Source organism: Arctopsyche grandis, chromosome 10 (assembly GCF_051622035.1).
Source record: "Arctopsyche grandis isolate Sample6627 chromosome 10, ASM5162203v2, whole genome shotgun sequence".
NCBI classification, from domain to species: Eukaryota; Metazoa; Arthropoda; class Insecta; order Trichoptera; family Hydropsychidae; genus Arctopsyche; species Arctopsyche grandis.
Window position 1 is genome coordinate 28,594,337 of NC_135364.1, and position 25,757 is coordinate 28,620,093.

The window sequence follows — 25,757 nt, forward strand, 5'->3', positions numbered from 1 at the left end:
ATACTTTTGTACTTTTTTCTTCCCTGATTAAAAATCTGACTCCGACTCGAATTTTTTTATTGAATGAAAATACATACATACAATGTTAATCATATTTTCTCAAATTAGCAAAATATTTTTTTCGTATCCCTAATACGATGTACGAAAATATTAAATGATTGGGAAAAGGTTTTCGGAACCAGTATGTACTTTTACTTTCATACTGGACCGTTTTGACATAGCACAAAGTAAAAAATTCGGATGTGACCAACCCCTGACTTTATCTATATATGTATTTGAGGAATATAAGAAGGTCACAAAACAAAATTCGATATTGAAACGTACGATATTACGATAACGTAAAATTTGAAGTTATAAAAATTATTATTTCTACTACATGTAAAAAAAAATCAGCCTGATTTAGTTAGCGCTTTGGGAGATAATTGAATTCAAAAACTTAAAAAAAAGAGGACACATATAAGGGGAGGTACCATTTCCAGTAAACTTAAAAATTTGAAAAAAATTTACGTCGTGTCCATAATAATTTCAGTAACCAATACTAAGTTTCAGTTTGATAGGACTAATGGTGTTCAAAAAATCCCCAAAATACACATTTTGAATGAGTCAAAATCTCGAGTTCGAATTTTTGCATGATCACAAAACTTCATCTATTGTTACTACATACGAACATAGATCAAGTAAAAATTAAATTAATTAAAGATCCGTCAACTGGAAGTTTTTAGCAAAAATTCAAAAGGAACCCTAATTTGTCAATCAATTTTCATTGAATGATAAAAATTTTTTTTTTTAATCGTTCATTATTTAAAAACGACATGCTTAGCTTTGTGATCTTTGTGCTACTGGTACACATTGGAATCCGCAATATATGTATTTATTCTTGGCCCTTTGAATGCTGACCAAAGCCGATCGGCATTTTGCCAATAAGTGCATGGGCCTGAAAAACGTCGATAGGCGTTGTATTTTGAACATGTACAAAATAAACAAGAATACTACCCGCTTAAGTCTTTCCAGATAGCATTGAAAAAAAATCATAAAACATGGGTCGTGTAATCCTTGTCATTCATTTGTCAACGTTTTTTCTGATTTCTGAATTTCTAACCATAGCAGAATTAACCGAAGGAAATCCCTATCTCCTGAGTATTTAAGATTGCGACTTAGAATTTAGATTGTGACCATTGCATTTTAACAACGATGAAGAAGATGGAACTAGTTTTGGAAAAATACATTCATTAATAGACTTCTTTTGCTTATTTTATATTGTTGCAAGATATATTAGAGTCTAACCACACCTTAACAAAACTCAAATTTCTTATCTAGGGTTTGTTTGGATTAGTTACAATTTTTATACCTGCTTTCTATTGGATTTCTAAATAGTTCTAGTTGGAAATTTTGGCGAAATTTCAGTGTGGCGGGCTTTCAACATAAAAGAGCTCAGCACTCAAAGGGTTAAGGGGGAAGGCTTAGTATTTATTAAAAGGTGGATGACGATTTTTACTTTGAAAACATTATATATGTAAAATGTGAATAGTATATTTTTTAAGATAAAATATTATGCTTAGCCAAAAGTCTTTTTTCACACCACTGAATCAATCACGCTGAAAATTTATACTTACATTCTATATCTACTAACTTAGAGTCGATCTTCTTGATATTTTTGTTGTTATAATATTTTCATAGTAATATTTAGTAATAAAAATGTAAACAAAATTCCACAACCGGAAGTTGAACTTTTGTCTTCTTTTATTTTGGGTATTTAGAAATCCCAATGAATTTTTTGATATGTATAATCCTTTTAACTCCCTTAGAACATTGTAAATTATGCCATATCATTTAATTTGAAGAATGGCACCAAAACCGAAATATAATGAAGCATCAGCCGAATCGATCGCTTCCGGCCATCGTCTCTCCCATCCTCAACCGGGAGATGAAATTTGCATCAGTGGAATTGCTGGACTGTTTCCCGACTCCGACAACGTCGTAGACCTCAGAGAAAACCTTTTCAACAAGGTATTTGTATTTTTGTTAGAAGCGTGAATCATTACGAGAAATTTAAGCAAGGAAATTTTCACATTCTTTTCTGTCCCGTCTTATCCAGGTAGATTTGATATCTGGCGACGATCGCCGTTGGAAATTGTGCCACCCGGAAATACCCCAACGTACCGGAAAAGTCAATCATGTCAATCGATTTGATGCTTCCTTCTTCGGCTTTCGTTTCAATGAGGCTGACTCCATGGAACCCATGTGCAGAATGCTATTGGAGAGAGCCTACGAAGCCATTGTAGATGCCGGTAATGATAATATATATGTACATCATTAAACTTCTACACATATAAAGCACAGTACTAGCGGGAAAAGTTTCAGCACATTTCTTCCATTGGCAAAAAGTTTTATTGAATAATGTTTCAGGCGTGAATCCTAATTCACTGAGAGACACCAAGACGGGTGTGTTTATTGGCAACTGCGTCTCAGAGTCTGAAAAGACTTGGTTTTACGACAAGCTGCAAGCAAATGGTTTTGGTGTTACCGGGTGAGCTTTTTGAATTTTGAAATTATTTTTTTGAATTTAATCAAATAAACTACATTTCAAATTATTTTTTTTTCTTCTGCAGTTGTTCGCGTGCTATGTTGGCCAATCGGATTTCTCAATGGCTTGGATGCACTGGTCCATCTTATAGTGTAGATAGTGCTTGCTCCAGTTCTATGTATGCTGTCGAACACGCTTACCGGGCTATCAGAGATGGACATTGTGATTCCGCCATCGTAGGTGGTTCCAATCTGTGTCTGCATCCCTATGTATCTCTACTGTTTTCCAGGTTTGCAATATATTTTTTTCAAGTTGGAAAATTCCTTGCAATCAGGTTTATTTACTTTTTTATAAAAACAAGTATTGACCGCTGTGACCTGAATGCTTACTCCTAGGGATTGCAATACCGAAAGTACTGATACCGGTAGTATCGGTATTTGACCCAAAATAAGCCTTTGGTAATACCGGTATTAAAAAAGAAATACCGATAGTATCGATTTTTTGCTTTAATTTATACATATTATTTGTCGAAAACGATATCTCCATGGCTACAAACTATGACAACGACCGATGCGTACATATATGTACATATGTACATACATATATTTTTCATACGTGATATTGAGTTATTATTTTATAAATTATTTTCGATCTCTTTTTATTTTACCACGCCACACGCCCAATGCACGCGCATCCGATGCGATTTGAAATCGAAAATCGAAAAGCGATATACATATACATACATATGTACATACACTTGAATCGTATATATGTATAACATATAATACAAAGTGGGCCAAAAGTCACTAGGTTACTTAAAATCCAAATAAATTCTAACAATTAATTAATTTCATTTTTTTAATATTGTTTAGCCCTTTGAGTACAGACGTAATTTCGTTGAAAGCCCGCCACGCTGAAATTTTGAAATTATTTAGAAATCCAATAGAAATGAGGTATATTGCCTAGATCACCACTCGTTGATAATTACCGTCGAGGATTTCAAGTTTGGTAAAGGTGTGTTTAGACTCTCTAATATATCTTGCAACAATATAAAATAAACAAAAGAAGTGTATATTAATAAATGTATTTTTCCAAAACTAGTTCCATCTTCTTCATTGTTGTTAAAATGCAATGCTCACAATCTAAATGCCAAGCCACAATCTAAAATACTCAGCAGTTTCCATCAAAACATTCTGCTACGGTTATAAATTCAGAAATTCCGGTGTAAACCAGTCTTTATAAACATTGATACGGATTACACGACCCATGTTCAATGCATTTTTTTTCAATGCTACCTGGCATTATTTGCGTTTACTTTGTACATGCTCAAAATACAATTTAATGCTGGAATAATATAATCCTTGGGTCATTAATTATGCCAAAATCCACAATTGAGTACGCTTTCGATAAACGATGATTAGATATATTTCCGATTTTTTCGGATGCTCAGTAGAGTATTTTGAACTTCAATAATAAATACATTTTTAAATGTATTTTTACATTTTAGATTAGGTGTCCTATCAAGAGAAGGTCGTTGCAGGTCTTTTGACAACGATGCCAGCGGATATGTCAGGTCAGAAGCCGCTGCCGTTATTTTCCTTCAAAAGGCCAAAGTTGCCAAACGAGTGTACGCTCAAATTCTGCATGCCAAAACCAACTGTGACGGGTACAAGGAGCAGGGCATCACCTATCCTGCAGGACATGTTCAAAAAATCCTACTATCTGAATTCTACAAGGAGTGCAACGTGAATCCGACCGAGTTGGAATTTGTCGAGGGACATGGAACGGGTATACATACAATATGAATACCTGAGTAATTTATACCTAGCACTTCTGAAATCCAAAAGGGTTTTTTTTGAAACTGTGTTGTTTTTCAGGTACCAGAGTAGGTGATCCTGAGGAGTTGTTGGCTCTCGATGAGATCTTCTGTACCGATCGAACTACTCCATTGAAAATTGGATCTATCAAATCAAACATCGGACATAGTGAAGCGGCTTCCGGTCTTTGCTCCATTATCAAGGTATTATTTATAAAAAATATTAATTTTTATATGAAATATTATTTCACTTTACTTTTTTAAGCAGACCAATTAAGGTTACTGGTTTTGAAAGTTGTCGTAAATTGTATGCCATAATTTGCAAGTGAAGTTTTGTCATTAGAAAATAATTTTTCATAATACAATAATTTGTGAAATGAAGTTTTCTCTTGGACACAACTTCATTTCTGAGAATTTTTCGTATATTTTAGATGTGCTTAGCCTACGATTCTGGCTATATCCCACCCAATTTAAACTACAAAACTCCTAGGGAGGGTGTATCATCCCTTTTAGAAGGTAGGATGACGGTAGTCTGCGAAAAAGAGTCGTGGAATCGTGGAATGGTTGGAGTCAACAGTTTCGGATTCGGAGGAGCCAATGCTCACGTCCTGCTCAAAAACTTCGCCAAACCAAAGGTCAGTGATTTTTTTTGAAGTGTAAATTACTTCGTGGAAAGTATGAGTTTTAGAGAAATTAATTGAAGTAATCAAAAATAAAATAGGTAAATGGAGGCGCACCTAAGGACGATTTACCCAGATTGGTCTGCATATCTGGTAGGACAGAATCAGCTGTCAATCGTATTCTAGACGATCTTGAGTCAAGACCAGTAGACGCTGAACACATTCGTCTCCTGCACGACATCTACGAGGACAATATATCACGTCATTCCTTCAGGGGATACACACTTCTGAGTGAGTAAAATATGTACACCAGAATATATTATATCTTGTAATTTCGGATCATCACTATTTAAGTGAAACTTGGATTAAAAAAGGATTTGGGAAAGTATCCGTGTCGAAACGAAGACCATATGTTGATTTTTCAGGAAACAAGAGCAACATCATGCGAGTGTCCCGTGAAGTACAATACTTCCCAGAGGTGAAGCGTCCCATTTGGTTTGTGTTCAGTGGAATGGGTTCCCAGTGGGCTGGTATGGGGTCTAAGCTAATGAGAATTCCAGTCTTTGCCACTGCCATCGATAGGTATGTGTTTTAGTATTCGGTACAGATCTTTGTAGACCTACATGCTGATTGAAAATACATTTATTTTTTTAGATGTCACCAAGTCTTGTACCCAAAAGGCATCGACATTACTCGTATCATCACAGATCCAAATCCGAATGTTTACAATAACATCCTGCACTCCTTTGTGGGTATTGCTGCAATCCAAATTGGACTGTGTGATGTCTTGGAATCAATTGGAATCGAAGCTGACCATTTGATAGGTATATATGTATAGGCATTTTTAAAGAATTCTTAAGAAGTTCTGACTCAATTATCTTCTAAACCTTCATTTTCAGGCCACGGTGCTGGTGAGCTGGGATGCGCCTACGCAGACGGTTGCTTCACAGCCGAACAAATGATTCTCGCAGCCTACTCCAAAGGTCTGGCCAGTATCGAAACACTTATAATTAAAGGATCGATGGCCATTGTGGGCTTGGGATACCGCGATGTAAGTTTTGAAATTCTACACATTGATTTGTTATGAAAATGGTTACGTATCTATGCACATTCATAGTATTGTTGCATAGGGGTGGGTGGAGGATCCAAGTAAAAGGCCAAAGTCGTTTCACAGCATTTATTGGTGATTAAGGAGATACACGCACTGGCAGTGCTCCGTCCAGAAAATCTTGATATCGCCTAAGTACCGCCTTATAACGGGTCGGTCGCTCAAGGCATCCGGTTACTTCCCTATTGTTTAGGCATGTACCCGGATATGTATTCCCACGACACCCAGTCCCACGGTATCGGTCACTTCTGCGAAGGGACCAAATGGCGGTCACTTCGGTGGCCATTTTTTTGCCTACATGCACTTAGAGTCTAGAGATAATCCTTGAAACCAATTATAACGGTCACACAGTCTAGAGGATGCTACTCGGCCTAATCCGATTGCAACTACTCGGCCGTGTACGTAACAGTATTATTGCGTGGGGGTGAGTTCGGGATCTAAATGAAAAGCCGAAGTCACTTCACAGCATTTATTCAACGATTCGGGAGGTCCATACGGAACCACCGCTCACTCCAGAATACTTTATCTACAGTGTGTACCTCCTTATAAAAAGACGATGCAGAAAAGATTCCCCGATCTTTTACACGTGTGTGCCTAAACAATACACACAGAAATGTGTGCATTGTTAAGGCACATAAAGGTCTACCCTGGCGAATCTATTGTTTATGCCTGAACTCGCCCAGGTATGTGAGAACTCTAGCTTATCATTAGGTCGGGCATTTACTAGTCCCATTTGCTTAATCCGGTGTTTCTATTGGTCACCCACAAACCCACTTGTGGATACTGTCTCTCATGTTCCCACGTTATAGCATGTACAATGCATATCATGGTTCAAATAACAATTCAAACCTTCATTGAAATATTCAAGATATACTTACATATAGACTTGAATCACCCAGATTGAAGTCTTCATATGTATGTACATACATATATGTTACAGTCGAAGTATATTTTCAGTTGTAATATATTCCAACTGGCGTTTTAGGTCATTCGTATTTGAATAAAATTCTACTAGTAAATTATATATCTAGAAGCGCAAATGCCTTTTTAACAATGTGCGCCAGTTGTAATATAACAACTGAGTTTTGACAAATCTGATGTTTTTACTTATGTTTTAGAATTCAATAATGCGTTAATAAACTCTTTGCTTCTTATCTAAGTGATAGAAAGCAATTTGTTAGATATGGTATTTATGAATCTCCTTCATTTTTTACGCGATCTGGTGTAACTCAGGGGTCTACCTTAGGCCCTTTACTATTTACAATAGTCATTAATAACCTCCCTAAAGTACTACGCAATGCTTCATGTCTCTTGTTTGCAGACGACGTTAAACTATTCTTTGCTGTTAAGGATGAGAGGCAAGCCTCTCTCCTTCAAGCTGATATTAACGCTGTTTTAGAGTTCAGTTCCAGTTTAGGGCTTGAACTGAATACTAGTAAATGTGCCATTATGAGTTATGGACGTGCGAGTTCGCTTTATTGTCACGGATATTCCATTGGATCCGTATTGTTGAAGCGCGTGGAATCAATGGTCGACTTGGGTATTATTTTTGATCCTCAATTCACCTTTCACAACCACATCAAGACAATCGCTGACGTTTCCTTTCGTCGACTTGGATTTGTCTTGAGATATGCTAGATTATTCTCCAACCCCTTGTCTTCTCGCTTGCTTTTCAACTCGCTTGTTAGAAGTAAGCTAGAGTATAATGCAATTGTGTGGAATCCGCATGAAGCCAACTACTCTCTTATTATAGAAAAAGTGCAAAAAGCATTTCTTCGTTTTCTTTATAAGAAAGAGTATGGGTACTACCCATATCTCTATCCTACTCCTTTCCTTTTGGGCATGCTTGGGTATAATTCCCTTGAACTTCGGAGAAACTTCTCGTTAATTCGTTTCGTTCTCCAGCTATTGCGTGGTAATACGCCATGCCCGTTGTTGCTGGAACAGTTGGGACTTTATGTCCCTAATAATTATGTGCGTGGTAGACATCATCATTTGATGGTTGTACCTGCTGCTCGCACAGCTCTTTTTCGAATGGCTCCTATTCCAAGAGCTATTCGACTTCTCAATGAAATCGTTGCTGCTGTCCCAGAATGTGATATTTTCCACCTTGGGGAGCGTAGATTATCGGATATTAACTTAACATATTTATCTGGTAACCTGCGCTCATCATTACTTTCTTAATTTGAATGTGATGAATGAGTGGAATCTTAATCTACTCTCTTCCATTTGGGCCTCGCTGTGATTTTATTTTTTATTCATATTTTGTTTTATTTTATTTTACTTTTTCTTTCTCCTTTGTATATTTTTATGTACTATTTTAATTTTGTTCAGTGTAAACAAAGAATGGGATTTATGGATTTTATTTTTAATTTTTACACTTTTGTTATTTTTTTTTCTCTCTGAATGATGTATTATTTTCCTTCTGTTACTTTTTTTTTTTATTATTTTATTTTACCATGTTTTCTGGTTTTGCTTTTTTCCTTTATTTACAGTTTACTTGTTTTTATATCATGTTTTTATATCTTTTTCAAATTTAGGCCATTGTGGCGCATTTGGTTCTTCCTGTAATGCCACAATGGTCCAAAACTATTAAATAAATAAATATTTGCTCGATATAAAAACAATGGAAATGAGTATCGTATTAAGATAACTTTAAGAATGTTCAAAACAAAAATGTGACTACTCTACTCAGTTTACTAGTCGATTAACGTTTTCACGAAAATTCTAACCTTTCTATCTGATCTGGTACCAACTAAGTTATTTTATTTTTTATTATTTTATTTTGTTTATTACATCAATTAATCATGAACACATAACAGATTAACAGAGTGTGCTGAATAGATTAAGACTCAAGAAATTATATATATTTAATACATGATTATTACATAATTCGAAACCATACATGAATTCATACATGAAGTTTGACTTGATAGATGTCAGACATTGCAAACATCGTATACAATACAATCAGTAAAATTTTCATGTAACTATAAGAAATTATATATACAATAAATATCCAAAGAGAGATTTATCTAGAGAAACCTGGCAAAACCTGAGATATAACACAATAACTCAAGATTTCGCGAAAGAAATGGGGAAGGAAAGTCAATTTTGAAGGAATCGTTTCAATGAAAATCAGAAAAATTGGCAAACTCTGATAATCGTCATCGTTTCGTTTCAAACCAAGGTCTGCTAGTCCATGCTGCTAGTAGAACTCTATTTTCAGTAGTATTATATTTTGACCAGTTGGAATATAATCCTCAACGTATGTAAGTGTGCTGATGCCCTAACGGTAGTTGGCACCAGGTTAAATGGGATAGATTCCAACTAGTCAAAACAGATTACAATAGGAAGATACACTTCAACTGTAAGATATATGTATACTAAATAATAACATATGTATGTATGTATATCAGAAATAAATATAAACAACGATTTTTAGGTGGAGAACGCTTCTTCTTTTTTTATTGCTCAAAATATTCATAAAAAAACTTTGATCTTTTTAGTTGAAGAATATATGTTTAGCTGACATTGATATAGCATGCCACAATGGACCTGATTACAGCACCATTTCAGGACCTACAGATTCAATGAAGGTGTTCATAGAGCATCTCCAAAGTCAAGGAGTTTTCGTTGAAGAGGTGCTTTGTTCCAACATCGCCTATCACTCGAGATACATCGCAGAAACAGGTATGTAATATCTAGCTAGATAATTGTTTGCTTTAGCGATTAAAATTTGTTATTTTGATGTCTTCTAATTGAACTTTCACTCGTTTGAAGATGTGTTTAATTACATAAAATTCAAATAAATGTAAATATTATACTGACTTATCTATTTTCAGGGCCTACTCTGTTGAAGTATCTGCGTCACGTGATTCCGGAACCTCGAAAAAGAAGCCCTAAATGGGTCTCCACGTCAGTACCGGAGCATTTATGGAAAGAAAATACAGCTCAATACTCTTCTGCCGAATACCACACAAACAATTTACTGGTGATGAGACTTTTTTTGACCTCAAATTGAAAAAGTTTCAATATTTTACTCGCATGCTTGATATTTGCAGAATCCCGTGCTTTTTGACGAAGCCTCGAAATTGATCCACGAAAATGCAATCACTATTGAAATTGCCCCGCATGGTCTGCTCCAAGCCATCCTGAGGAGATCTCTAAAAGATAAATGCACCAGTATATCTTTGGCTAGACGTGGACACCATGACAATGTTGAATTTTTATTGCAATCTATCGGCCAGTATGTGACCACTCTTACTTCTTACTATATTTTTTTTGTATCTATTATACATACACATATATTATATGTTTATACATGTGTATCTTCTCCGAAGCAATTGCATATTCTTACTGTTACATGATCATATTTGTAAATATTTAAATGATAGTAAAGCCTTAAATGATATAGGGTTTTATATGTGAAAGACTTTTTCTACAATAAGAGTAATTTATGATAAAGATTTTTAATTCATACAATTGTTTTATACTATGTAGGTTGTACGAAGTAGGACTGAATCCTCATCTCTCGAAGCTCTATCCTAAAATTGAATTTCCGGTATCAAATGGCACTCCGATAATTTCTCATCAGGTTGAATGGGACCACAGTGGAGATTGGTGAGATTTAATTATTCTTAATTACATATTTTAAGTGTTTTGAGACCAAACTGCGATGACAAAAATCCCATCAGAAATGAAAAAGTTTAAAAATTTTGAAGATTTACTTTTTTAGTGAGGGGGGAGTCTTTGAAATGAAACGCTTTGGCATTGTCACAGTTTTGACGCTTATTGATTGTTTTTGGAAGTGCACTTGATCTCTGACATTTTGATGCGCATTTTGTATTCGTGTGTCGCACAGATGGAAGAGTGATGTGAGGAATGTTATGAAAGGGGAGAAAGGGGGCGGGGGAAGAAATTTTTAACCAAACAAAGGGATAATTTTGTACTTTTCTTTTAAATAAATTTCTTAACCTAAAAAGTACACCAACTTTTTTTGCCATTTTTTTAATTACATAAACTGCGTGCAACTTAAAACTTAATTTAGAATCAAAATAAATGCCCAAATATTTAATATCATCTACTACTTCTACCACTCTCCCATCCATAATCACATCCCTCACAACGCTTTTATTATTCATCCACATCATCTTAGTCTTACTTAAGTTCATTTTCAGTTTATTCTCACATAACCAATCACTAACATACTGTAATTCCCTACATAAAATAGCACTCATAACTTGCATATCATCACCTACAATATAAACTAACGTATCATCCGCAAACATATGAACTTTACATACATCAAATGCTTTTACCAAATCATTAATATATAAAATAAACAACAGAGGTTCTAATTTAGAACCCAGTGGTACTCCACATGGAACAATCAAACTTTTAGAAACTCTTTCATTGATTTTTACATTCTGTCTTCTATTATTCAGATAACATTCAAACCAACTTAATACTTAATACTTAAGTCCAAGAATACAGCTGCAACCACCTTATTAGAATCATCTATCGCTCCCATCCAACTAGAAATGATCAATTTTAGTTGAATGTCGCTTTCTAAAACCAGATTGTTCCTCAGTCAAACAAATCATTTATAACAACAAATTTTTTCAATTGATTTATAACTACTTATTCTAATAACTTTTCAATATCAGGTAACATATGAATGGGTCTCAATTCATTGGCCTTAAAGGTACCCGGTACCTTTGCCACTGGCACAACGGTGGCCACTGGGACAATACGTGCCCGTATCTGGGACAATACGTGCCTGTAATGATAAAATAATTGATTTTAATAAAATTAAACCTATATGAGTCCATGCTTGTTTTAAAACCTCCACAGTTAAATCATCCATACTACTTACTGATTTCATACCATTCAAAATATCATTCAACTCCTTATTATTTATAAGTTCAAATTAATTAAATTTATTTATCGCTGTAGATAAATTATCAAAACTATTATAAAGATAATGATGATGAGACCCAACCTGTATTGAATCTACATACAATATCTCTAACACTATGTATATAGAAAAAACTCATTCAACCTATCTGCCATAATTACTTTATTACTATTAGGGTTTCTGTATTCCTGGACTTTTTCAATTCCCGGGACACGGGACGGAGCTCGGGATCGTTCCCGAGATTCCCGGGATCCCGGGACACATGTAAAAAAACCTTTTTTTTTTCAATATAATATATTTTTTATTAATAAAAAAAATATTTATTTATTTACAAAATATAAAAAAAAGTAAACAATACATAATATATCTATTAACTGGAAAAAATGTAATTATAAAAGTTAAATTATTTAAAGTAGCTTATTATTTAAATTATTTAAAGCTTATCTTAAGTACCTGAAAAAACTCTTTCAGTTTCGGTCGAAGTTGGTTTTATTGTTTAAAGGGATGAAAACATTTTTTTTAATTTATTGGTTTTTTCTCCTGTCATCATGTATATTTTAATTTCTTTTTTAAAGTCGAGTTTATTTTTATTTACGTTATTTTGTATATTTGTCTTTGATAACTCCTTATTTCATTCTTCATTCATCGTCAAACATATAATTGTTTCATCTTCATCCGGAATCGTCAATACAAGAAGGATATACTCTCTTCATAATAGTTTCACAGCAGGATATACATTCGCTTTTATTACAATATTTAAAGAATGTTTTTTTCGGTATAAAATTAGAATTGTTTAAAATTTGTATGAAAAAATCAGTTTTAGGCTCTTATTTCTTTGATTTTAATTTTCAATTTTCGGAATAATTCATCGGTAAGGTCAAGTCCTTCGGTAATGAGATTTTCCAAAAATAGAATTACAAGAAACGATTTTGGCCAAACGCACAGAACCATTATGCTTATAAAACTTCCACGTTCGGGGAATGCGCTGTTCTTATTGCTAAATATTTTACGATTCTTTTTTGTATTTGGTTTATTATTTCCCTTCGTGGAGTCGTGAAAATATTGTATATTTTCAAGATTTTTTAAAATCCAATTCCCGGGATTCGAGATAAGAATTCCCGGGACACGGGAGAACAAAAATTTTGTGAATTCCCGGGAATGTCTGTCCCGGGTCGACCCGGGTCAGAAACCCTAACTACTATACACAATTCCATCTATGTCTAATTTTTTCGTTCCTGGCTCAATCTTACTTGAAATCAATGTTTTTATTGTTTTCCTTATTCTTGTCAGATCATTCTTTAATTTATCAATATTTCTATCATAGCATTCCATTTTTTCCTTTCTTACAATGGCTACAGTAGCATTCCTTGTCTTTTTACATTCACACCAAGCCTTTTTTCCAAGAATTTCATCATTTTCTTTATAGAATTTATGAATGTGACCACTTTGTAGTAACAACCGAATGCAATTCAATTTCAGGTATGTGGCCTCGTACAGAAATCAGGAGAAGATGAAGTCAAGTGAAAGAACTATAACGATGACTTCCGCCGATGATGATTTCGAATATAATATGGCGTATATGTCGGGGCACGTAATCGACGGTTCGTTTTAGTCAACCTCTTTTTTAACTGTTGACGTTTTGAAAATGGCGATTACTTTTGGAATATGTCTTGTTCAGGTCGTAATCTGTATCCTGCCACTGGTTACTTGGTTCTGGTTTGGGAAACTCTTGGTATGATGATGGGAGAGCTGTTTACTGAAGTTTCGGTGGTATTTGAGGATGTTCGATTCCAACGTGCTACCAATATACCAAAAGGAGGCTCACTGGAGTTCATCGTCGTGATTCAGAGAGGGAGTGGTAACTTTGAGGTCAGTTTTGTTTAACTATCATTTCTATATTTGTGTCGTGGTTAAAATGATGGTGTGTATTTTTTAATAGACTTTCTTTTCAATTATACTAACCTCTTCTTAAATCGTTTGATTTGGTCGTGTGACGAAGTTTGGGTTCTTATCCGATCGTTTTCAAACATTGTAATTTTGCTCGGTTTATACATCAATATAAGTGGAAGTGTCATCCGTCATTACGATGGTGAAAAACAATCGTAATAATGCATCGTATTACACGGTGATGTTTATCCGTCACATTCATCATTCACATCGGTAGTTTCAGCCTCTTCTTACTTCTTTTCACCCCGCCATCGCGCTGTCAGATTTAAATTGTTTAAATGCATATAAATTTTTCTTTTTTCACTCTATATTTTTGTTGATTTTACAGATCATCGAGAGTAATGCGGCAATTGTAACGGGAAAAGTTTACGCTAAAAAGGACCTCTTTCAATATTACAGACCACTACTAGAACCAGTTGAAAGTACTGGGCCGTTCGTAAGAAACGTGTCTTCCAAAGATTTTTACAAAGAAATGAGACTTAGAGGTTACAACTATTCGTATGTAACTTTTCAACTTTTTTGAAAATAACTTTCTTTTTACAATTATGTCAAATTTGGAATTTTGTCTTTACAGTGGCCCATTTCGAGGTCTGCAATCTTGCAATATCGACGGTACACATGGCTTTTTAAAGTGGATAAATAATTGGGTCACATTCATGGACGCGATGCTTCAGATTAAAATAATTGGAATCGATTCTAGAGGACTTTATGTTCCAACGAGAATTGAAAAATTGAGCATCGATTCTAGTAAACACTATGCTATACTGTCCGCCATTCCTGATAATGACGTCAAGTGTTTGTCGGTTACTGTTTACAATGAAGATAATGTCATTAGGTACTACTTGTAGTTTTATAGATACAAATATTTATACATACATACTTATAATATTGTTTGTATTATGTCAGATCTGGTGGAGTAGAAGTACGAGGTCTCCTTGCCTCGCCTATAACAAAGAGGAACCCATTAGGAATTCCAGTACTTGAAAAGTATGAGTTCATTCCGAATTTCCCTAAATATAACATGACGGTAAGTTGATCAGTTTATATACATATACACCACAGTTTATATATTATTGATATGGATCTTTTTCATGTACCTATATATGTATGTTAATTAAGATGAGTGATATCGTTCGAGCTGACGTTCAAATAGCTCTGGAGAATGTGCAAGGCATCAAAGTGAAATCGATCGAACTGATCGATTCTGCTACTGAACCTGGCACTGAGCCTTTAATTAAATTTATCAGAGATGCTTTTGAAGACACTCCTTTGCTCCACGCTGAATTGTTGGTGATTGCTGAGGAAAAGCTTGATCTTGGAGTCAACGTAACGGTAGAAAACAAAACGCTAACTGGTGAAACCAATGCTTTACTCTTCGTCGGCTCCAAATTGATGCAACGAGATAAGGTATTCTAGAATTTTTAGGGTTTATATACTGTCAAGTGTTAGATTTGGACACAGTTTCTGTTGTTTCAGGTTCTGGAACAAGCATTCAACTGTTTGAAAAAGAAGGCATTCGTCATTTCTAGAGAAAGTCCTACATTTTTCGTTAAAGATAGGTACGAAAATATTGACGTCATCAGTGCCATGAGAACAGATACTGAAACCATAGTGCTTTTAAGAAAAAAAGTAAATCCAAAGCCGTCTAAGTTCATACAGATCAAGGAATCTGACGAACAATTCCTTTGGATCGATGAGGTAAATCTAGTGGATTATCTATGCGAGATGTGCTAAGTGCATTATCTAAAGACATTTTTGAAATATTAGGTGAAGGAAAAGATGAAGGACAATGTAAAACTCATGCTGTTTTCTCAAAACGAAACGTTGAGCGGGATTTTGGGTCTCGTTAATTGCCTTCGCCGAGAACCTGGCGGTGAAGTTGCGAATTGTATCGTCATTTTGGATCCCAAAGCACCCCGTTTTGATTCCGACATTCCACTTTACGAAGATCAAATCGACAAGGATCTCTCCATGAATGTCTTAAGAGATGTATGTACGTCGACGTAAGTCACTGGATGATTATAAAACAGACTTTTTTTTTAACCATTTTGTCATTTTTGTAGGGTCAGTGGGGTACTTATCGCCATTTAGTACTCGAAGACCTCCAATATTTCTCAGCAGACCATGCATACGTAAACGTTACCACCAGAGGTGACCTTTCCAGTCTGCGGTGGATAGAAGGAGACTTGAACACCGAAAAGGATAAAAATTTAGTTCATGTATGATATATTTTTGATGTCGTATCTTAAATATTATGGTTTTATACAATTTTGAACACGATTTAAAGGTATACTATGCGTCTATGAATTTCCGAGACGTTATGACAGCCATCGGTAGGATACCCGTGGAAACCGTGGCCAGGGGTAGACTTAATCAAGAGTGCGTGCAAGGTTTAGAATTCGCCGGTAAAAACAGCCTGTTCGTATGCGTTCAATTATATAAATATTTGTATTATGCATGATACCAATATTCATAAGGATGCTTAGTTATGTGGAACTTTTGTAGTGGATTGCGTATTATGGGTCTGGTTGCGAATAAAGGCCTTTCTAACGTGGTGAATCCCGACGACTTTATGTATTGGCCTATACCTGACGCTTGGTCGTTGGAAGATGCCGCAACTATTCCCATCTGCTACTCCACTGTCTTATACGCACTGGTAAAAAAGCTTATTTTGTATTTGTGATTTGTTAATATTAAATTTAGTGCTAAAGTTGTATGATTGTCATGCTTAGATGATGGTTGCTCACATGCAACCTGGAGAGAGTGTTTTGATCCACGCAGGTACTGGAGGAGTTGGTCAGGCCGCAATCAACGTCTGTCTTTATTATGGTTGCAAAGTTTACACTACAGTCGGTACTCCAGAGAAGAGAGCTGCCATCAAAAGGCTCTATCCTCAACTTACAGGCATGTAGAGATCCCTGATAGGTTTTAGTAGTGGAATTTGTGTTTTGTTAAATCTGCATCTTTATTTGCAGATGACTGTATCGGGAACTCTCGTGACACATCTTTTGAAGAAATGATCATGTATCAAACGGAAGGTAAAGGTGTAGACATCGTTCTGAACTCGTTAGCTGATGATAAACTTCAAGTGAGTACATTTTGCATTACTCAAAAAATTGTCTCTATGCTTAACGCCACGACCAAACAGTAGCTTGTTTAGGCACATCGAATAACAAACACGGTGAAAGGCACGTGTCCCTTCATGAATCGAATCCCACATCCCTGTGTATAATTTTCACTTTAAAATAATATTTACCAAAACTTTTTAAGTCGACGCTCACCATTATGATTTACCTATTCGAAGCTTTTGGAGTTTGCTTCGTTAAGCTCTATTTTTTTTTTTAATATTGTTGCGTAGAGGTAGGATCCAAGTAAAAGACCAAAGTCATGTCACAGCATTTATTGGTGATTAAGTAGATACACGCACTGCCAGTGCTCCGTCCAGAATGTCTTCATATGGTTTAAGTACCTTCTTATAAAGGACAGGTCGCTCAGGGAATCTTCGACGTCCGGTTACTTCCCCATTGTTTAGTCACGTACTCGGATATGCAGTCCCACGCTTTTCGCGTTGTCAGTTCTAAGAACTCCACGGGAATGCGACCGAGTCCCGTTACCGCTGCTAAGTGCATTTGGGGGTCTCTCATTGTTAGCCGACTTGCACTTAAGACTGGAGATAATCCTCGAAACCAATTATAACGGCGGCTCCTTTTAGCATACGCTACAATATGAATACTGCTCCAAGTAGGTATGCGCGGGACAACATTTAATGCAGGAATTGGGTAGATATCCATTTAACAATGATTTTACAGATACCCTAGAGGTTTTCCAGCTTTGGGAGGAATTTTGAATCGACCCTAGATTAGAAACCTCGCAGTCACGAAGGTGGTGTTTTTGTTTGATGTAATTCGTTGATGAGACTACGTTTCGGGACGGCCCGCCCTGCCAGTAAAAATTTGTAAAACACAAATGTTTTTTTTATTCAATTGAAATGCTAAATGAAATGAAGACTGATACATAAATACATATGTATACGTATAATCTCAATTTCAGAGTAAGTGACACTTATTTCTTGTTTATAGGCTTCTATTCGTTGTCTTGGAAAAAAAGGACGCTTTTTGGAAATTGGAAAATTCGATATCGTCAACAATACAAATATCGGCATGCAATTTTTATTGAAAGACGCGTCCATTCACGGTATTATGTTGGACTTCCTCTTCGAAAAAGTATCAAATAGTAGAAGGGTATATGAAAATTGCGATTTCCATAATTTACATCCACGAATTTATTTGAATGTATTTGTAAATAAATTTATATATTTTTTGTAGGAATTAAACAATTTGGTATATGAAGGAATCAAAAATGGTTCGGTGAAACCTCTCTGTAGAGTGATTTTCAACAAAGATGAGATTGAAAAATGTTTCAGATACATGGCAGGAGGTAAACATATGGGCAAAGTTTTAATCAAAATTAGAGATGAGGAACCCGACAAAAATGCGAAACCAAAGGTCTTAAAAATTAATGCAATCCCAAGGTTATTTCAAATTTGCAGAAATATTTTATTAAATAAATGTATAAAAAAGGAAACGATTCAATATTGTGACTTAATCACAGGTATAAATGCTATTTTGAAGATATATACGTCGTTATTGGAGGTCTCGGAGGTTTCGGTTTGGAGCTCATTGATTGGCTTGTGATGCAAGGCGCTAGAAAAGTAGTCATCAACTCCAGAAGAGGTCTTTCCAATGGATACCAAGCCATAAGACTACGGTTTGTCAATTTTTCAACAGTTTGATATTTTTCAACGTGTCTAATATTATAATGATGATCAAATGTTGAATTTCAGAGCTTGGACGAACTACGGAGCCGAAATAATAATATCAACAGACGATATATCAACACAAGAGGGTTGTAGCAAATTATTGAAAACGGCCAACACATTAGGACCTGTTAAGGCTATCTTTAATTTGGCCGTAATATTAAAAGATGCATTGTTTGAAAATCAAACGCCTGAGATGTTCAAGGAATCATTTGTACCCAAAGCTCAGGCCACTAAATTCCTCGATGTGGAATCCAGGAAGTTGTGTCCTCATTTAACGTAAGCTTTATTATCCACATGATGAAGCTTTATGTACAAAATTTGATTTATAACATTGAATATGTTTGCAGAGACTTTGTGATATTCTCAAGTGTCGTATGCGGTAGAGGTAACGCTGGTCAGACCAACTATGGTATGGCTAATTCAGTGATGGAACGAATCTGTGAAGAACGATTGAAAGCAGGTTTTCCAGCACTAGCTATCGAATGGGGTGCCGTTGGAGAGGTAATTAACATGTTTACATCTAAAAAATGTCTAAATAAGAATATATGTATTTAGTGTCAATCAAATCTTATTTAGGTTGGACTGGTAGCGGATATGCAAGAAGAGCAATGCGAATTGGAAATCGGTGGTACACTTCAACAGAAAATTTCCAATTGTCTTCGAGTCCTGGATCAATTCCTCAGGCATCGCAAATATCCAGTACTCTGTTCAATGGTTGTCGCTGAAAAGAAAGCCGGTGGATCAGACTGTGGCACCATTGTCGATACTGTATCTACTATTATGGGTAATAAAACATGTATTATTGTTAAAAAAAGTGTTAAATGCATCTGAATATAATAACCCAATTGACTTATTTAGGTATTAAGGATCTTAGGACGATTTCAATGCAAGCAACGTTGGCCGAATTGGGTATGGACTCCATGATGGCCGTAGAAATTAAACAAAGCCTAGAAAGAGAATTTGAAATTCTCTTGACGGCACAAGATATCAGAACGCTGACGTTCTCTAGGTAAAAATCATCTGCACTAAATTGAGATAACATATGTACTTATATATAATTACCAAGTTTGTATTAATTCAGACTGCAAGCATTGACAGCTCAACGCGAAGTAGATGCTAAGATTTTAGCCAGATCCAAGACTTCAGTGGGCTTAACAGGATTCAAAATATTGATGAGGAATTTGGGAGACGAGGTGACGGCATCCGAACCCTTCGTCAACATGACGACTATGTTTAATGACGGAAAAGAAGTAAGCGTACATTCAAAAGTGCATACAACTTATATAGGAAAACCTCAAATTTTATACAAATAATATCAATTTCAGAGCGATCTTGAGGGAAAATTAGACAAGACCATATTTATGATACCCGGCGTTGAGGGAATGGCGACAACACTAGAATCAATTACCAAAAGACTCAAATGCCAAGCCACCGTTTTACAATTAGGATATGAATATCCCGATGAGACCATTAAAGATACCGCTAACCGACTTCTAACGGTAGGTTTTGCTCCTTTCGTATGATATTTTACACATTATTCTAGTCGTTTCTTACAAGTATATGTAATTTGAAATCCGTATATCTTACAAAATAAAGTTCTTACTTAAATAAGACCATCATGTGATGTTCAATACAATGATAATTAACAGACTCATTTGTAAATAACGTTAATTTTATTAATGATTTTAGGTCATCAGATCCCGATTGACTCCCGGGGCCGAATTTACACTACTGGGATATTCTTTTGGCGTCGTCATAGCATTAGAAGTTGCAAATATTTTAGAAAAAGAGGGTACGTTTAACCTGGTTCTCATATTATGGTTATTCTATTCCATATAATTCAACACATTTTTTACAAGGTTTTTATTAGTTTCACTTGTAAAATCTGACAAACTTCCTACATTCTTCCGATCACTTTTAAGTTTTGCCATTTTGTGAGATTTGGCCGCCGATAGAGATTTCAATTTGGTCCGCTAAGTTGATATATAATCGTAATAAACAAGTTTGAGAACCCAAAAATTTTGGTGAAGGTGACAACTCACCCACTACCAATAGCTAATAGCCTCGTTTGTTTGACTTACCGGCTCCACTCTTTTAATCAAATTTTAATTATTTAAACGTCTCTAACTCTATCATTTTCTCACTATATGTATCTTATGGCATTTAGTGACACCTGTGGCAGAGGTTGTCGACCGCTGTTCCTTCACTCAATACATCGCGCCGATATTTCATTATATTGTTGCGTAGGGGTGGGTGGAGGATCCAAGTAAAAGGCCAACAGTCGTTTCACAGCATTTATTGATTAAGGAGATACACGCACTGGCAAGTCCAGAATGCCCTGATATCGCCTACGTACCGCCATATAAAGGGTCGATCTCTCAGGACGTCTAATCTGTTTACCTGTTGTATAGCCACGTATTCGGATAGGTATTTCCACGACATTGGGTCTCCCCGTACCGATTCTGAGAAAAGCCTAATAACGGTCATTGTTTAGCCTAAATGCACTTAGAGTCCAGATATTTATTTGTTTTAAGAAACAACTACAAATACAAAACATCCCTGTAAGGCCCAAATGGAAGAGAGTTAATCAAAATTTCACTCATAAATCACAATCAATCATGAAAACAATGATGAGCGCAGACTACCAGATAAATGGGTTAGAGTAATTTCCGACAATTTACGCTCACTAAGGTGGAAAATATCACATTCAGTCTCGGCAGCAACGATTTCATTAAGAAGTCGAATAGCTCTTGGAATAGGAGCCATTCGAAAAAGGACTGTGCGGGCAGGAGGTACAGCCAGCAAATGATGATGTCTACCACGCACATAGTGATTAGGGACATAAAGTCCCAACTGCTCCAGCAACAACGGGCATGACGTATTACCACGTAAGAGCAGGAGAACGAAACGACTTAATGAGAAGTTTCTCCGAAGTTCAAGGGAATTATACCCAAGCATGCCCAAAGGGAAAGGAGTGGGGTAGAGATATGGGTAATACCCATATTCTTTCCTATATAGGAAACGACGAAATGCTTTTTGCACTTTCTCAATCATCAGAGAGTAATTTGCTTCATGCGGATTCCACACAATCGCATTATACTCTAGCTTACTTCTCACAAGCGAATTGAAAAGCAAGCGAGAAGACAAAGGATTGGAGAATAATCTTGCATATCTCAAAACAAATCCAAGTCGACGAAAGGAATCGTCAGCAACATTCTTGATATGGTTGTGAAAGGTGAGTTGAGGATCAAAAGTGATACCCAAATCGACCATATATTCCACACGCTTCAACAAGACGGATCTAATGGAATATCCGTGACAATAGAGAGAATGTGCACGTCCATAGCTCATAATTGCACATTTATTTAAATTAAGTTCAAGGCCTAAACTAGAACTGAACTCCAAGACAGCGTTAATATCAGCTTGAAGGAGAGAGGCTTGCCTCTCATCCTTGACAGCAAAAAATAATTTAACGTCGTCAGCAAATAAGAGACATGATGCATTACAAATAATAATATAATCCTGGAAGATGATATAATAGATATAATCCTGGAAGTAAGTGCAAGCACTTAGTTAATCCGATAACAGATAGCCCTTGAACGGTCACATAGTCTCTGGGATTCTATTCGCTTAATCCGCGGCGTACGTAACAATATGTTAAAATACTACTATAATTGAAGACATCATATATTAATTTTACTTATGATATGTTACATGATCTGATGCTTGAAGCTCTGCTGGAATTTCTACCGCTGTTTTGAATGGATTTTCTAGCATTATGTTCTTGATACGACGATCTTCGCGAACACTGGTCACACGTCATCTTCCGATCCCAGGTTTCCTCCCCAGAGTAACAGTGTCTCAATATTTTTTCAAAAATCGACGAACTGAGCTCTCTCCAAATTTCACTCGACGAGATATTTCACGTATAGAAGGATTTGCTTTGAATAACATAATAGTTTTTGATTTTAAAACAATCGACATCTGTTTCGAGTTATCCATTTTTTTTTGCGATGACGCCCAACAAAAAACTGTCGAGCCTTAAATACTTGCATTGTATCAAATATCGAGTACCTAAAGTGCGCCATAACCGAAAACAAAAAATGAAAACAATCGAGACAGAATTCTGAGGAAAAACCCAAATTGAATGTACTATGCAGTCATGCGACATTTTTTATATTTATTTTTATATATTGTTTTGTTATTTTTTTATGTAAAACTAATATAAATCTTGTTTTTAAAAAAACTCTTTTTTTTATGCTTTTACATATGTAGGTCACATTGGACGCGTATTTTGCGTCGACGGCTCTCCAGATGTTTTGAAAAAGATTGGCAAAGCCAATTTAAACACGTCAAAGTTGAACGTCATGCAAGACACTTTCTTGTGTCACATCATGGACCTCTTAGCACCAAAAATGGACAAGAAACCATTATACACATCCCTGCTAGCAGCCGACACGTGGGACAATAAAGTTGAAAGTTTTATAAAATATGTGCCGGAAAGCGTCAAGTACTCGAAGCATTATCAGAAAGGTGCGGTTAGAGCCGTATTTGGTCGAGTTCTCTCTATATTGGCATACGACGGTACCGTAAGTTATAAATTGAAGTCACAAGTCATCCTGCTGAGGACGAAGGACTTTCCCATTGGAGTAGTTACTGATGAGCAGTACTGTCTGCAGAAATACGTAGAGCAGCCAATTCAAACGCATTTGCTGGAAGGAAACCACGTGACTATACTCGAAAATAAGGACTGTGCCAATATTATTAACAGATTTTTGGCAGATTTATAAAAACACCGTTCTGTAAGTATACAGAAAAATCAACGAATGTACATATGTAGTTTGTTCAAATAATCAAAGTTTATTGTTATTATCTTGAAGTGTTATACTTAAGTTTTTATACTATGCCATTAAATGACTGGTGGTTAAGGAATAATATATTTTGAATATTGTATGTGTATTATGAAAAAAAATTGCAAATTTCAATTTTATTATTATAAAATAAACAACACAAACTGATTTATTTTATTTTATTATATAATGGACAACGGTAAAATATTATTGTATATAAATATTTATGTATATATTCTAAGATTGCCCAAGCTCTTCTGAAAAGTATTTACAGTTAATGATATAATATTCTGAATTTGGTAGTAGAATTATGTACATGTGCAGATTAACAAACATTCAACTCTACATACAGCATATACCATAATACATATGTATTTATTTATATATGTACATATATAATACTATTTCATTAAATGATTTGTGGTTAAGGAATAATATATTTGGAATATTATACAGGGTGTTTGGTAGCTAAGTGCAAAGCCTTAAAGGGTTGATAGCTCATATAATTTAGAACATTTTAAGCCCCACATACCTTTGTCCAAAGTCTTACAGTTTTTTTTTTATTTCATTTTTAAAGATTTTTAAAAACACCAAAACCTCACAGTTATTTGCTAATACTGCCGAAGTTAAAAGTGATATGTTAATCAGTTATAATTTTTTTATTTGTCTAAAGTTTATTCAATCAAATAAAAAGAAATACAACCATCTGTGTCAACAGAAAAATATAATAGAGGCACCATAAGCTTTCAAAAATTTGTCAAGTAGGAAAAATCTGATATTTTTTTTGTATTTTAAAAAATAACAGATTTATCTCTTATAAATTTTTTTAATAGATAAAAAACTGGAAAAGACATCATCGTCGAAACTATAAGTAGACGACTTCGACAATCAGGACGACCAGCAAAAAAAACCTTTCTAACGGCAGTTAAGCGGAAAAAAACGGTTTTATTTCGAAAAATTCGACAAAATTTGGACCGGAGATGATTGGGGGAAAGTAATCTTTACTGACCTGATCGAGTTTAATCTTAATGACTCCGATGGAATAAACTGGATGAGGAGAAAGCCGAACGAACGTTTCAGTGATCAGTGTGTTACGAGAACAGTTAAAAACGGTTCCACGACATAAGGTCCAATGATATCCAACGACAAGGACACCACGAAAAAAGATCCACCCGATAGAATGCCCACCTGATAAGTGATTCAGATAATAAAAAGCCCAGATGATAAAACGTCCACCCGAAAATCGTCCAGGCACAAAAAGTCCGAAAACAAAATATAAAACATAGATAAAGTAATAATGTTTAATAAAACGCTCCATATTTACATAAATCGGATATCGAGTCAATTTGGCTTGATACTCGATTGAATACTCGGCGAGTTTAAATTTATTTAATTCATTTAGATTAAATCATTGCTGCACCTGACATAGAGTCATTAAATGCTCCGTGATTCAATCGGACATCGAGTCAGGTGCTGCCAATCGGATTCAAAAGGTTCAAATTATTTTCCCAATACAACAAACAAGAATATTCGATTGAATATTGAGTCAGGTGTGGTCTTCCTCAGCCATAGCCCATACATCAGCTTCTCGTTCAATTCTAACCCTACAAATATATTTATTTACATACATAGATGTATGTATAGTCGGCTAAACTACAGTTTTCAAATGTGCTAAAATCGGATTATATTATAGGCAAAAAAAACAGACTGCATAAGTTCATGCTCGTTTACCATAAAATTCGTTAACCGTTTGAAGTCGCGCATAAAAAAAAAAATTTTTTTTCATGCGCGACTTCAAACGGTTAACGAATTTTATGGTAAACGAGCATGAACTTGTGCAGTCTGATATGGTCTTGACCTTAACATAAATACAGGAAGTATACGAAAAAGATAGAATATTTAGTTTCGATTGTTTAGGAATTTCAATTGTCATTTGCAATTTAAATCGACTTTAATTATTGTGTAAGAGTTTGTTCAACTCTTACATAATATATAGATTCATTGATAAAAACATATTGGACTATGCTAAACCATACAACAAATATAAAATAAAATCAATAACAAAAAAGTATCAAGTATATTGCCTTAATTGTATAACTTCACCCGTATTTTATTCTGTTGTTAGAGTCTGGTATGCACATATTGATTAAACC

General features: G+C 35.2%; 1 protein-coding gene across 1 annotated transcript; it reads left to right on the plus strand.

Annotated features, from left to right (window-relative positions):
- Positions 1 to 1,842: 1,842 nt before the first annotated feature.
- Positions 1,843 to 23,771, plus strand: LOC143917815 (fatty acid synthase-like). Its single transcript, XM_077439408.1, has 39 exons — positions 1,843 to 2,007; positions 2,096 to 2,288; positions 2,407 to 2,527; positions 2,610 to 2,813; positions 4,032 to 4,312; positions 4,402 to 4,544; positions 4,772 to 4,975; positions 5,062 to 5,255; positions 5,396 to 5,542; positions 5,615 to 5,784; positions 5,860 to 6,011; positions 9,578 to 9,761; positions 9,914 to 10,062; positions 10,133 to 10,317; positions 10,572 to 10,691; positions 13,468 to 13,589; positions 13,667 to 13,857; positions 14,264 to 14,433; positions 14,510 to 14,770; positions 14,842 to 14,962; positions 15,055 to 15,342; positions 15,412 to 15,633; positions 15,703 to 15,924; positions 15,999 to 16,154; positions 16,223 to 16,353; positions 16,441 to 16,591; positions 16,668 to 16,839; positions 16,911 to 17,023; positions 18,015 to 18,176; positions 18,261 to 18,466; positions 18,547 to 18,702; positions 18,779 to 19,030; positions 19,102 to 19,255; positions 19,331 to 19,538; positions 19,613 to 19,763; positions 19,836 to 20,004; positions 20,080 to 20,253; positions 20,444 to 20,546; positions 23,030 to 23,771. The coding sequence occupies exons 1-39, from the start codon at positions 1,843 to 1,845 to the stop codon at positions 23,542 to 23,544; spliced, it is 7,182 nt and encodes a 2,393-aa protein (XP_077295534.1). The 3' UTR covers positions 23,545 to 23,771.
- The last annotated feature ends 1,986 nt before the right edge of the window (positions 23,772 to 25,757 follow it).

Excerpts from the sequence above, each read along its gene's own strand:
- LOC143917815 (XM_077439408.1), top strand. The coding sequence starts at position 1,843 with ATGGCACCAAAACCGAAATATAATGAAGCATCAGCCGAATCGATCGCT. Across the intron at positions 2,008-2,095 it reads GAGAAAACCTTTTCAACAAG|GTAGATTTGATATCTGGCGA; the intron begins GTATTTGTATTT and ends CGTCTTATCCAG. Across the intron at positions 4,545-4,771 it reads GTCTTTGCTCCATTATCAAG|ATGTGCTTAGCCTACGATTC; the intron begins GTATTATTTATA and ends CGTATATTTTAG.